The sequence below is a fragment of the Gallinula chloropus genome (genome assembly GCF_964237585.1).
Source record: "Gallinula chloropus genome assembly, chromosome: 3".
NCBI lineage: Eukaryota > Metazoa > Chordata > Aves > Gruiformes > Rallidae > Gallinula > Gallinula chloropus.
Window position 1 is genome coordinate 109,600,046 of NC_140087.1, and position 15,485 is coordinate 109,615,530.

Genomic DNA, 15,485 nt, shown 5'->3' on the forward strand with positions numbered 1-15,485 from the left:
TGAATGATATATTCAGGTGACTCCAAATGTTGCAATGCAACAAGGCACCGTATTTCTAACAGCGTGTAATCATCTTTAAACTGTGGTAATGGGATATTATAACTCATCTTCCCCTCCCCCCCTTTTTTTTTCTTAACAAAACCAAGAAAATCCTTCTAAAACAGTTGAAGGCTATGCAAAGATAACCTGCTCAGTGTCCTGAGAGCACCACTGCCTGTGAAGAAGAATCTGTCCTGTCACTAGACAGAATAACAAGGCCTATAGAAAAGAGTACGTTTGAACTTCAGATGGTCCCAAAGGAGTATGAAAAAACCAAAACTAAAGCAAGGAAAGCAAAGACTTTCAGTTTTATCAACAGATTTGCTCAATTGTATCTTGATTTTCCTTAGTTTCATGTCTTTGGCAGTAGAGACAGCTGGCTTCATGTTCTCCATTAAAATAAAAAGTTGCACAAATATTTACAACAATGGGAAAGTCCATTAGAGGAATTAATTTTAGAAATAATACTAATGATGAGTTATAAAGAGAAGTAGGAATTAAATAAAACCAAGCCTACCATTAAACTGTTAAAATACACAATTTCATTATCAGCGAGGGACCATGTATTTTTAAAATCAAGAATATGGAAACATCTGGATATGCTAATGTTCCTTAAATAAAACTTACAGGAAATTAACAAAGCAAAATACAGGCTACACAAACAGCACTGAGCGTTGCTTAAAACTGCATTAGGTAATACCAACTGTCCAAACTAGTGCAAACTACTCCTACCCATACGTTGTCCCCCTGAGCACTGTGCTTTCACATCTTTTCCCAGTTTCTCCTGTTATTTATTAGCAGTGGTTAGGATGGCCCATAAAGGAGTTCTGACTCACCCCATATTATCATTGCTTAATAAAGGTAAAAATCAGTCCACCTTCCTCAGACTTTGGTTGAGACAGAAAATTCACCATGTTTCTGACTGGGAATGCAAACTGCAGCTGCAGCATTTAGCTGCTGTGGCATGCCAGAAGACAGGGGTCAGATTTTCTTTTTAGCTGAGATATATTATTTTGCACGACTTTGAGCATGGCCACACAATATACCTCTTTCAATTACATGATTTCAGCCATCAAAACAGCTATTTTTCTTCAAGTAGTTATGGTCTGCTTACCAGTAGCAGAGGCTTGACACAGGATATGTTCAAGCACCTATCCTCTGACAGGGACAGTTGTGAACTTGCTGTAACTTGAAAATGTTCAGGAAACTGAAACACTGATGAAAAATTTATTGCTGGAGTTCACCTATTTATCAAACAGTTGAGCAAAATATCTCAGTTCTGACATAACTTTGCTAGTAGAAAGTTACACTAGAGAAGTGTATCCTCTGAGGTTTTAAAAACATTTGGCTTTTCTATACAAAAATGCGATGTATATGAGTAAGGGAGCTTTTACTGCCAAAGAATAAATGATAAGAGGAATCTGCTGGTTGCTTGAGCTACTTGCAATCTCTTCAGTAGTACATTATCTAAGCACAAACATACCCTTTATCTGAGTTCAGCCATCCTAAGAAAACTTGGAAGGCATACTCTTTATATCCAGTGCTGAAATAAAAACTTAATGCACTTACAATCCCCCCTCAAAATAAAACCCCAAACTGTTCTGCCTGATGATAAAATCTGTTGAAGATTTTTTTAGTTCTTTTCCCTCACAGATTAGATCTTATTTGATGCCTAAAATGTTGAAACCACAAAACATGCTTTATCCACTTTCAATGGACAAAATTCTGACTCACCATCTTGTTCCATAGACTTGTTATTGCTTTAAAAATACTCATTCTATGTGATACGCATGAAGGTGTCCAAATATGAAAAGTGCCCTCAAAAGTTTGTTCTGTAGCTCTTAGAAACCAAATATATTATAAAAACTTTAAGATGATACACTTGAAGGTAAAATAAAGCTGTGGACATACATGACCGGAAAAGAGAACATGTGACATGGCAGTCTGCAGGATCAGTTGTTTAGTTCAGTAAGTTATCTCACTCTTGAAATTGAAGTTAGTTTAAAATCAATATTTACAGCAACAGTGGAATGCTGCTGTATCTAAATTGTGTCCCTGAGGCATAGATATCCACTATATAATGCTCTCCTGATCCTAAAGGACAGAGACATCCGATAGAGTTGTAAATGCTTTATTGCCAAAGCTATATAATTTGAGACTTGGTACCGACCGACTTGGCTGATAATCTAGAGAGAGTTTTGTTTAAATAATGGAAATGCCAATAACAGGATCCAGCCAATCCAATCCTCTCCTTCCCCAAGATAAAACACAAAATGCTGTCTATTCATATACAAGAATGGTGAGTAGGAAAAGTAGAAGACCTTCACCTTCCTCTGCCCAACAAAACCTGTTCTGCAAATTCAACTTTTACTCATCATGAGCATACCAGAGTCCCAGTTTTCAACAGATTTTGCTCCCTACTAATGCTCCAAAGAAATAATTAATAAGGTTGTCTGTAGCCAAAAAATCAAGATGTAGAAGTCAGGAAAATATTTTCCTTCATTATAATTGCTTTTTTTATAGAGAAAATCTACAATTGTGCTTTAAAATCAACTCCCTACATTAACAGCAGAGACACTTAGGTTTTCCAAGAGCTACAACCAAAAACCTACTGATTTACATGACTATGAAATTAATTTTATTACATCTACCAGATTGTAAATGTAAATATTTCAAAATATGATCATGATCGTCACTGCAGCATAAATTTGAATTAATATGGCATTGAAAATAGAAACACTGAGCTGGCATTTGAGTACTCCTTTATTGGTACAATATGGTTGAAATTTGTCAGGACTCCCTAATAAAATGCAATACATTTTTATTCACCCCCTGCCCCAATTTCTAATGGTAGAGAATTCATCTGTGCTGTGTTTTAAAATAACAGGCTGATTTAATGCAAAAGATTTCATTCAGATTCAAGATGGGGGATGCTGGTGCTAAAACTTGCTGCCACTGATCAGCCAGGTTTTAACACGGCTGATAAATGAAGACCAAAATGATTTATAGAAATTTGATGAATTTCTGTAATTGCCATCCTGGTGTGCTGCTCACAGCACAAAAATAAAAACACTCTTGCCTTAAGAAGTTTACAGTTTAATTAGGTAAATCAGCAAGGAAAACATTGCCTCTCCTACGCATGCAGGCCAGGCAGGGTTGGTCACTGAAGAAACCCATTTCCCCATTCTGTGGGTCAACCTGTAGCCTGTTGCTCCCTATTCTGCCAGAATCTGTGCAGCTACTGAAAAGTCTTCGTAAACATAAGTTACTGAAATCTACTGCCAGTCCAAGGCTGCAGGGTTAAAAGATTAATACAACAGACATACAGAATTACAAAACAAATTAAATAGATATGTAAATGTTAATTACAATACAAACACAATTGTGAAGTAAAAAAACCCAGTAAAACAGTTTAAAAAAAATGCAAAAACATAGAACTGTTCCTGAAATTGTAAAGCCACCAAACCTGCAAATATTAGGAGTTTTTCATGGTGATTATTTATTTCACTCTCTTCAAACTGCTTCAAGATGCTAGAAATCCTATGAAATGAACCTTGATGTTAGATACCTTACATACTTGTGAAACAAAACAAAGCCACAAGTACATATTGAAGCATTTTATTCCAGACCTTCATGCCCCAGAGCTATCATAAATTAAAATTTACATTATGAAAATACACTGAACCCACAACATTTTGTTATATGCAGTTTCCAAGTGGAATTGAGGGAACATAGTGCACTGAAGGAAGCTTAGTATTTTCAGTACACGAAACATGGTCTCTCACAAGGTAGCTGAAGTCATTGAGGTGAAGCAGAAGTTGCTTCTTGAAGATATATTTTATAAACATCACCTCAAACTTAATAGCTTCTTTAAGTTCTTTCCTCAGTATTTATTGAAATTTTGAAGTTTAAACAATAATGTGCCATAGTACCTTTCACTCTGTGTCCCAGCACCACGTTGCCACGCAGAGTTAAAGGCAATTAAGGACACATTTATACAGCACTAGGTTATATATACTTTAAATATGCACAATGTTTTAGAATTAAATTCAAGAGATTTCCTAGAAAAAGGAATACTGCCAAATGACAACTACAGGGCACTGACATAATCTGCTTCCTCACAGAGCATTCAGTCTTAGTGCTACACTTCCTATTTTGGTAAAGCTGATAAAAACTTTTACTTTTGAAAAAAAAAATAGAAAGCTGCTTTAGATTATATAAAAGTATTAGCTTACACACACCACTGCTAGGCAAGAAAGGTGCAATTTAAACAGCACATACAACTAAATTATAAACCTGGAACGTTCAAAGATTTCCTGTGCACTAAGTTCTATAAAAAGTTTTGTACGTCAGTATGTGTCATTTGAGAAGTCCATCTTTAGCACAGATGAATTTTACCTTCTCAGAAATGTATTCCAAATATATTCCAAAGGATCCTGTCAGTTTCAAATGAGACTTTTTCATCTTATTTTCTCCACCTGCCCAAGTTCATATGTGAATAATCCTACTTTCAATCCATTTTGGATCTTGGTAAATGGAAACTTATTACATGCTAGTAAGCCATAGCTGACAGATGGTAACTTTTTAAAAACTCTTCTCCTGGGCTCACAAATGCCATACAATGATGGAATTCAGTTCTATTTTATGAAAAAACACTGTAGAAAAACATGATCTAGTTCGGAGCCTGGAGTGATGCTGCAGATAAAATTCCCTTGCTTGAAAGCAGCAGTTACGAAGGTGTGCTTATGGAGTCATCAGCTAATAAAAGGCAACAGTTTTATTAAGGATTATCCACTTCAAAAATACAACAAGCAAACAAACAAAACCTCACCACATTCAAAGTGATGTTGGTTTCTACTACTAAGGGGAACATAACCTGAGACAGTGATGCAAAGGCCTGCCTCACATCTCCCCTCCATTTGAGTTGAAGACCAGCAAGGAGACAGGAGTTCTCAGTGGAGTGTATTCTAAATCCTGAACTCACAAAGGGACGTGAGCTGCTGTGAGCCAAACTTTGGGAAAAGAGCCACTGCCTGACAAATCAGAAAGAGCTGTCTGATATCAAAACAACGATCAATACAAAATTCACAGAATCACAAGGTTGGAAAAGACCTTTAAGATCATCAAGTACAACCATCCCCATCCTAAACTAAACCATATCCCTTAGTACCTCATCTATCCTTTTTTTAAACACACCCAGGGAAGGTGACTCAACCCCCTCCCTGGACAGCCTGTTCCAGGCCCAAACAACTCTTTCAGTGAATTTTTTTTTTTTTTTTTCTAATCTGACCCTGCCCTGGCACAGCTTCTTGCCCTTTCCCCTTGTCCTATCACCTGGCTGATGAGACCATTGCCCACCTCTCTACAACCTCCCTTCAGGTAGTTGTAGGTGTGGCATGGTAAACTCTCATCACAACCTGCAATTTCTACCCCAAAGGAGGGGAAACTCTAAGGTCAGGCTTTCTTGCACTTTCCGCCAAAGCTGGGCTTCTTATATTAAAAATTATTACAAGTACATGCTGACCACATTAGTATCTGTGTGCAGCAGGATTTCATAAGGGATACACATAACCTCACAGGTCAAATCCTGATCAGCCTGAAGCCAGCGAACAGGATAAGCAAGTTACAGGACTGAAGTTTAAATACAAATCATCAGAAGCCTCATGGTAAATTAAACAACAGTTCAGGCACGTGTTGAGTTGCCTGTCTTGTAGACATACCCAAGCACTTTTTTCTTCTGAACTGACTTCTATATAGTTTAATTCCTTATCTGCTTGATTTGCAGCTTACTAAGAAATGCATATAGATTCAATAAACACAAATGTGCTGCCTAATGCATAAAAATGCACAACTTGTGTAGAAAAGAAAATCCATTCATTTGTATTCTGCATGAGACTGTGTCCCAATCTGCAAATAGATTTCAGCACAGAGGAAAAACTCTGAAGACTTTAAAGAGATATTGATAGAGAGATAAGGGAAAATAAAGAAAAAAAATGCATTTGAAAGATTAGCTAGCTACAACTGAAAGGATTAACATGCACATAATTTAAAACTTATATTGACTCGGTGTCAGTTAATAGGTACAATTTTGGATCTATGTAAATCATAGTTAAAACTAATATCTGTACAACATGAAGGACTCAAAACACACAAGCAATTTTACTTGTATGCACCAGCTTCTAATCACTGTTTTATATTTCCTAATCTGTGTATAATATACTCTACATTCAGAATAGGAAAGTGTTGGAAGACTCAGTCTAGAAATGACAGGATTTAAATCCTTAAATATTACTTTTAACTTTAAACTGTTAAATTAGCATCAGCCATTTCCCTCTGTACCTTATGCAAGGGGCTTTTCAATTTACACCAACTGAATATCACAGTTGTTAATACAAAATATTATTTTAAGATATTAAGAAAATAATGCCTAAAGAAAAACAGTTCTACGATTTACTTATATTTTTCAAATGGCTTGTAACAGTTCTGACTATAAACCATTGAAGAACTTGATCTGCTAATCCAAACAAAACCAAAGCAAGTTTATGATTGAATAGTACAGCTAAAAAAGTATAATTTATCATTATTTTATGACTGCTTCTTTGCTTATATAAATTAAATTATACATTTGGAAGACTGCAAGCATTGAACAAACAGCACTGCACACAAATGAGCTAACATGTTCATCAAGAAACCTTCAATTCTCTTTAAAATTTTAGAAAGAAACCTTCAATTCACTTTTTAAAAAAAGGCTTAAGAACTGTAAAGCCGTCACATTTTAAGATATGCTAAATCAGTCTCATCAAGTCAAAACAGGAATGTGAGCCTCACTGACTGAAACTGAGAGACCTCTGAGCAATGTTTACCTGAAGTCAAGAGAACAATCAAGGTGTTGGGACGCATAAGCACGGACTGTTAATTTCCACAAGGACATCACATCATCATAGAATGGCATGGGTTGGAAGGGACCCCAAGGATCATAGAGCTCCAACACCCCTGCCACAGGCAGGGCCACCAACCTCAGGCATGGATCTACACAAGGCTGACCAGGGCCCCATCCAACCTGGCCTTGAACACCTCCAGGGATGGGGCATCCACTACCTCTCTGGGCAGCCTGTTCCAGCACCTCACCACTCTTTCTGTAAAAATCTTCCCCCTAATATCTAATCTAAACCTTCCTTCCTTTAGTTTTAATCCATTCCCCCTTGTCCTGCCATTGTCTATCCTTTTAAAAAGTTGAATCCCCTCCAGTTTATAAGCTCCCTTCAGGTACTGGAAGGCTGTAATGAGGTCCCTCTGCAGCCTTCTCTTGTCCAGGCTGAACAAGCCCAGCTCCCTCAACCTCTCTTTGTAGGGCAGGTGCTCCAGCCCTCTAATCATCCTTGTGGCCCTCCTCTGAACCCTCTCCAACAGTTCCACATCCTTCTTGTACTGGGGGCCCCAGACCTGGACACAGTACTCCAGATGGGGCCTCACGAGGGCAGAGTAGAGAGGGACAATCACCTCCCTGTCCCTGCTGGCCACCCCTCTTCTAATGGAGCCCAGGATACCATTGGCCTTGCGAGCTGCAAGAGCCCACTGCTGGCTCATGTTAAGTTTCTCATCCACCAGAATCCCCAAGTCCTTCTCAGCAGGGCTACTCTCAAGAAGCTCTTCTCCCAGTCTGTATCTGTGTCTGGGATTCTTCTTCTTATTCACTTCTCCAGAGTAGGCTATGATTCAGAGGAGAGAATAGCTACAAAGATAGTGAATGCTGTGGATGAGGTGACTGAACAAACAACAGAATAAGGAAAAAAAGTGATGAAGATAGAGCAGGGACTTAGATTTTCAGGATTTTACTACCCTGTAAAACCTAAACCACACCACATACCTAATCATATAAAGAGATAAATGAATAAATAAATGGGAAATACTTCTACAAAGTTTCAGCATGCTTTGCACTGAAATCCGTATGGCGTACCAATGCCAAGAATTTAGCAAGAGACACCCAAAGTTGAATCACAGTTCATCCTCCAATTTCTTTGCAACATAATAATAGAACTCTCAATACATCACTAATGAGCTCTTAATTTTTCTGAAGCTGAGATAACAGCACAATATGCAATGTTGAAACCATTCTCCAGTTATACCTTCATTACCAAAGACCTATTACATAAAGTAAATTATCCCCCATGAATCCACTCCAGAGCACTCTTATCTTCCTCTGAAGCAACTGCTGCTCGCCACAGAATACTGTGGTACCCAAGGCTCGCATTCGAAACCCTCCTGTTCACTCAAGCTATCCTGCTTTTCTCTCTACTTTGTCTTAGCCATTTTTACTTGTGCAGTTAATGGAAAATATTTCATTTGCATCTTAAAGTATTTAATTAATCATACACGCTACAATTTATGTTCTCAGAAAAAATACATTTCACATGTTCTCATATGGATAAATTGCACCTTCAAGGGACGGAAATTAGTGCTTTAAAATATTAATTAAAACTTAAATTAAATTTCTTAAACTTATTTTTATGCATTACCAGTAGAGAAACAATGTCTCTAGAATTACAAACAACATCATAACAAATTTACTCAAAATTGACAGGACCATAAATCGTTCTTCTAATTACGCATTTTCCAGAAATAAAAGATGGCTGAGGATTAAACAGATGCGGCTCCTTCACTTGTATTTTGCCAGATCAAGCTAAATACAGGTCATTGTTACCTGATAAATGACTTCAGCAATGTGACTGGGGATTCTTAAATCTCACTGTGCTTTGCAAATCCTTATGTTTAAATCTCTCTGACACAAGCAGCAGCAATGGGAAAAAGCTGAAAATCACTGGACATTGACTTATTCGGTTGAGAACTTCACAAAGGCACATGAAGAAACCCCACATAAACATACACATTTTTCATATACTGGGGGAAGAGGAACAAAAGAGCAATAGAGGCTTGACAGCCATACCAAGTTGTCAAAAAGTCATTACATTAATGTAGACATTACTAAGGTTGGTGACACATCAAACTTGCATATGGCATACATAAATTGCCTCTATGAAGGAAGGGCAAATGTGAGGGGGGATGTACCTAACAGAGCTACAAATTATTCAGCAATTTTTCAAAGCTAAAGTTTAGGGGTGAAAAAAACCCAAACCAACAAACAGACAGATAAAATAAGAAAGGTACCTACAGTAGAATCTTAAATTCATATTAGATACCCCTTCCAATTTTCAAAAATGCTTAGCCCTCAGCAGCTCTGCATATCCCAAGATCATGAAAAAAACATAATATAACAATATGAGGGGAAAGGCTAAATGAGATTACCTTCTCTAAATGACAAAGCTATTTGCATTTAAGTGGCATGCAAACAGCAATTACATTTTGCATTTGCATAATAATTAACCATTCTGTTTAAGACAAGGTGTGCCTTATAGAAGCTTCACAATTATTAACTTCTTACCTTTAACTAACCCTTGATTTACCTACAGAAGCTTTGTTAGTGCCGCTGTAACACCCTGAGGTAAAACTCTAACCATTATTACTGAAGCTTGTGCCTTGTAACTGGTCATTGAACGGAACGACTACGTACGCACACATGACCTGTTAGTTGTCACCTTACTTACAGCCTACAGACTACACTCTCATATATTATATGAAAACAAATGGATTTTCCATCTTAGATGGACAAAGCTAAAATCTGACCTGAACATTCTAACCAATCATTTCTCACCCACCAACATTTTTAACATATATATAAAAAAAATCAGTACTTTGACCCATATTTTTCATGCACCAGTTAACTAGAAAATTACAGAACCCGAAGAGCTCAGATAAAATTCATCAAGGGGATTAAAACAACGCAGGCCTCCTCCCTACAGTAGCGTGGGATGCTACTGGAATGTGAATTAAAGACTCTCAAGCCTTTGAAAAATGAGGACCCCTGAATTTTTAATTTTGTTAACTAATCATTAGAGGACTGGAAATTGCTGTGTTTCTGACTGTTTGATAGGTAGCTGCTTCCATAAAGCACATTTTTAATTTTGTAAGGGCTGGCTTGTTTCCCAGCTGCACATTGATTTGTGGGACCACTACTTACAGCACCTAGAGCATAATTAAATATTAAGTCCCTCCTTGATGTATGCAAAGTCTGACTAAGAGGATTAGTAGACACACTGAGGGTGGCTTTCACACATTTTCTGGTAATTGAACACTGCAATATCATTAAACTTATCTTTACTCAATAGAAATCCACATTCATCCCTTTTTCTTCCAAGGAAGGGTAAAGGAATAGAGGGAACCCCTAAAAGCATGTAAGAAATGTCAAGCAAGTAAGGATAGACCAATCTAGAATACAATCAATTAATTTTTGAAATATTTACAATTTAAAATTCATTTAAAAAACCAAACAAAACAATGAACCCAAAGCAATTTTTTAAAATGTATTCCTCTACAAGCTAAAAAGTAGCATTTGATCCATTCATTCCCTTCTTTTTTTTCTTATTTTTGAAATTAGCTAAATGATACTACATACAAATAATTTTGTATTACAGGACTGTATATACATTTTTACACAATTAGCTCAGAAAGGTTTGAGCTGATTTAGCATAGTACTTAAGCTTTTTACTACATGGCTTCAAGCAGTACTTGCTTACGCATCAGCAAAACAGCAGAGCACTGACGTGATCAGCAAGCCTGCGCTATGAGCAAACGGAACGCTGCATATAGCAAGTGCAAACTTCTTCCCTCACAGGAAACAAGTATTTTTTCTTGCTCAGAACAGGGAGTATTCTAAAAACCCACCTTGTCTGCTGCTCAGAGAGCTGTGGGGGTCCTGGCAGGCAGCAAGCTACACGTGAGCTTGCAGAACATGCAATGTGTTGAATTAATTCCTAAAATATCATGGGACAAAAGGAAATGGATGCCAGTTTCATGTTGTAAAGTTATATATATTTTGACTTAACTGGATTATGTGAGAAAATAAAAATGATCTTATTTTATATATTTCCTCAAACAAGCGTAATGAGTCTCTCAAGGTTTCTGTCAAATACCGGTCATTTTTCTGTCGCCTACAGACATGAAAGTATTATCTATCTGTAATTTTTTTCTTAAAACATACTCAAGCTGAATCTTTTAGACTCAAAATGGTTTTGGATTGAAAAGCAGGTCACAGGCAACACAAATATTGACAAAGGACTGAACTGAAGATGATGAATCCAATCATAGATAGAAACCTGAAGAACAGCTGAAGAATTAAGTGCTGGTATTATTGGGAATGCAAGAGAAAAAGTAATTTCTAAAGAAAGCAAGAGATAAGCATTTTCTTTTTCTGATTTTCATTATGATTATTCCCTTGGATGATCTTAGCGCAGTGAGTCAAAACTGAGATGCTGCATTTAGTTTATATTAATATACAATAAATTGTGCACACATTTTTTGAGCAACTACTAGAAATGCTCTCCTTTAGCTCCATAACGCCTTGGCATGGGAGGAGGCATTCAGAAAATGGACAAAAAAGTATCTCTGCTTCTGAATAATTCTACATGCAGCAAGTAATACTCACATGATTTCAAAATGGCACAAGCTTCACAGACATGACTATTTCTTCCTGTTAAGCATTATTGTATTTTTCACCGTACTTTGAAGACTAAATATAGGACATCTAGATATAGGCACTTGTATATTAAGCACTTCACAAAAATGAGTCATGAAATAAAACAGTTATGAATAACCAGAGCCATTTTGTATATATGGAATTTTTAATATTCTACTTGATAAAGTCAAGCTTTATCACACACAAGAACTTTCACTAGAAGATCCTTACTAGTCTTAGATCAAGTTTTACATATACTTAAAAAATGGAAGTGAGGTATTTTCTCACCCTTTAATTCAGAAGGAAGCTTGTCTTACACTTGAAAACTTGGACTAGAAGTGTTCTGTCTCTCTCACTGAGAAACAAATATCAAAGAGCAACTTCTTTCAGCAAGGACATTACCTTATTTTTTCCTGACATTACGTTTTAAAAAGACTTAAAATTATTACTTGGGCAATTAAAGGTACAAGCTGCTTTTGAGCAACTCCTGTCTTTCAGTTGTTAGGTGCTGCCTCCTACGAGACACAACAGCAGACTCGCTATGACTGAATGCATTCATTATAAATCAAGTCTTTCCATTTGACAGTGTCCTTCATGTTCCTACTAAATATTCATGGAATAATACTTAAAGATCTAAGGAGGAAAAAAAAAAAAAAAGGCAGTGGCCAGTAATTCACATTCAAATTCTGACTATAATGTCACACAAAGTAGAAGATAGAGAGAGAAGGTAAAATTGACAGAAACAATGGTCAGAAAAGAAATAATATAAAAAAACTTCAAAGCCAGTGCTTGACATTGAAGAAAATCATTAGTGTTTGATCAAGTTCTGTATTATGTACTTGTCATCCCAAACAAAAGTGGAGGAGACCACTAACTTTACATGGCTTTGTTTATCAAAGAATCACAGTGTATTAGGAACCTGATTCAAAAGAAAGGTAGGATTAGTTCCATAGTGACAGGATGCATTGCAGCCAGTATTACAAACCAGCACTGTGTCATATAATCCTTGTATGGAAACAGTCCTACGCTACCATATATAGCAATTAATATTAATACCTTTGTTTCAGGCCAGCAAGCTTTGAGAACAGCTTGGGTCCTGAAGTACACAAGTAGCTTGCTATCCTCATCACTGAGATGGAAGGCTTGCTCCAGAATTTGCAATACTCTGATGCGAGGCTTCACGGCTAAGGAGTCATCACCACAGAAAGGTCTCAACCATTCCAGAAGGTCATCCGAAGAAACTACTTTCTCCCTGTAATTAAACAATATTGTGTTAAACAGTCTTTGGCAATCCTAATGATGGTCCTACGTGCATTTTCAAAGCTGTTAACAAGTACAATCAATACCTAAAAAATACATAAGAAACACACAGTGCAGCCCATGAGGCTGCAGAGAAACTAGCACATTCTAGTGAACTTCAAATAACCAGTAATACCATAGAAATCCATTTTTACAGTTGCATAGACTCCTGCGTACCACCTTGACTGCCAACTGTATCACAGTGGTGGTGGATTTCAGCACCTGAAAATCCAAGCCTTTTTACCGTGTCCGGTCCTGACTGATGCCTGTACTCCATGACGTATGACTTTCCATAAAGTCAGTATGACTGACTGCCTTTTAACTATGACATTTTTACATATGATACTTATTCCTAGTGCCCTATTCTCTTTGTTTCCTTTCAAGTCCCTTCCTTACACTCCACATACACAAATTTGTTTATCCTGATAGTAACTCTAGTAATTTCTTATTTTTTTCTGTACCACCTCTAGACACTTAAGATTACTGTATGTTCTAGTATGACAATGAATGCAGAATGCCCATAATCCCTAGAAAGAAAAAAGAGAGATGTTAAGAATCCCAAATTTGGGGTTTTCCTGAATTGGCTAATTAGAAAAATGCTTAATTTGATTCAGAAAGTGTAATATAATGAATACATTCTAACTGCATTGAAAATTTACAGTACAGAGACTGCCATGAACTCACCAACCAGCTAGCAGTTGCTGACAGAAAAATCTGTTATGTTCCTGAGAGGCTATAAACTAGCATGTAACATGTATCTTTCAATAGTGTTTTAAAATATTTATTCCACAAGAAAAAAAAAATAATCAAGAAAGCAGTTCCAGGTGGAGTGAGATTTATAACTAATGTTCCCGTATTTGTCTTAACAAGACAGATGGGAAATTAATATCAGACAGAAAATACCAATTTACCCTGTCTTGCAGCCCTGATATAATAAACATTGACAGCTTAGGTTTTCATATTAGAAGGATTTCAATTTTACTTAGTCTTTATATTGTCTGAATGATGCTGTTAGCTCAGAACTTCAGCTAAATTAGACACGTTTCTGCCAAACAGGTGGCATTTAAACTGTGAATTAAAAGTTTGGAAGTTAAGAGGACCTACTGGAATATTTCAAGAGTTTTGTAGAACTCACACCTGATGTTTATATGTTTTCCTGAGGGAAAGACTTGTATTTTGCAAATTGAATACCTGAGGTTTAAAGAGATAGGTAAGAACAAGTATTTAGATGAATGTAAATAATGTCCTACAATCACAATTGCTTTCACTGCAGCTTATTGTTTCAGCAGTTAAATTGTGATGAAATACACAATCCAAAAAGTGCATTTCAGAATAAAATACTAACAACTATCCCACTATGATCTGTAATATCACAAATTAGATTTACTGTAGATTTTGAAATCAATTCACTTTACTTCAGTATCCAATATTTAACTAGCTTAATGTCAGTAAAGAAGCCTCTATACAATAGTGTAATTGATTTTGCTGGCTACCGAAGAGTATGGGGTTTTATTATCATACATGATTTCTTAGTTTGTATGCCTGGAATGAAAATTGGTGTTTCTTCCCTTGTTTTACTAGAAATGCAACGGAAAACTTCCTTGAGACAAACAGACCATTATGTGACCTAGAATATGTTCAGCTCCAAAAAAGGAGAAAGAAATGTGGTGAAGCATAATGCAGCATTTGTGAAATTTTCTGCACTATACCCTACAAATATGGACAAATTTAGATATCTAAATTCAGATACCTGCAAGTGAGTCGTAATCTTCTAACCTGAAATAAAGGCAGTGAAGTACTCCTGGTAGATATACAATCTGCATTAGTCACAGCAGAAAAAGCATTTTCTCAAATCACCATAATACATAGTTACCCAAATCTTGGGTTCAGGGACTTGCTATATTCCAAATAAGCAAGTAAAGCCTTCTGTCAGGGCTCAGATTTTGAACTTGATAAATTATGGCCTGTTCCAGAATAAAGTTTTAGAAGGTAAAGTACAAATTCATTTATATATATATACATCCATGAAGAAAAATAATCCATATTCAATATCGTATCTACAATGCTTTCATGAGAAGTTTCTTTCAAAGTCTTAACCAAAGTTCTTACCCTTTCTCAACACTTGCATGCACTGCAGAGACAATGCCTTCTAGGATTCCAAGTGGATCTTTCACTGATGCAGATGAGCCACCATTTCCACTGTTAAGGGAAGACATAAGATTACCATAAAAATGGTCCTTAATATTGATCTAATGCTGTCCACCTCCAGGATTTACATGAGTTGTTCAGTAATTACAGGAATTTTCCACTTTCTCTGCTTAACTAGTACTTTTATTTTTATGTCAAAATAATTTGAGGAGCAACAAGAGTGAGAAAGAGAAATGCTAAAATACTAAAGTGAAATTTGAAAGAAAGAGAACAGTTAAAATTTAGCACTTCTAAATACAGACAAGGTCAACAAAATACACAGATGTACTCTCATTACCTAAAAGAACTCATCAATATCAACTAAAGAGATTAAGTGTTACACGTAAAAGTACATCTCAAAAATCACCCTGTGGTATCACTATCAGTTTAA

General features: G+C 36.4%; 1 protein-coding gene across 1 annotated transcript in view; it reads right to left on the minus strand.

Moving 5' to 3' along the window:
- The window catches only part of NBAS (NBAS subunit of NRZ tethering complex), a gene marked incomplete at its 5' end in the record, with an annotated part of 176,103 nt that overhangs the window by 29,203 nt on the left and 131,415 nt on the right, over window positions 1-15,485 (minus strand). The window contains 2 exons of the mRNA XM_084262245.1: window positions 12,665-12,860; window positions 15,017-15,106. Of these exons, the coding sequence (XP_084118371.1) occupies window positions 12,665-12,860; window positions 15,017-15,106 (286 nt within the window). The remainder of the gene's footprint in view (window positions 1-12,664; window positions 12,861-15,016; window positions 15,107-15,485) is intronic.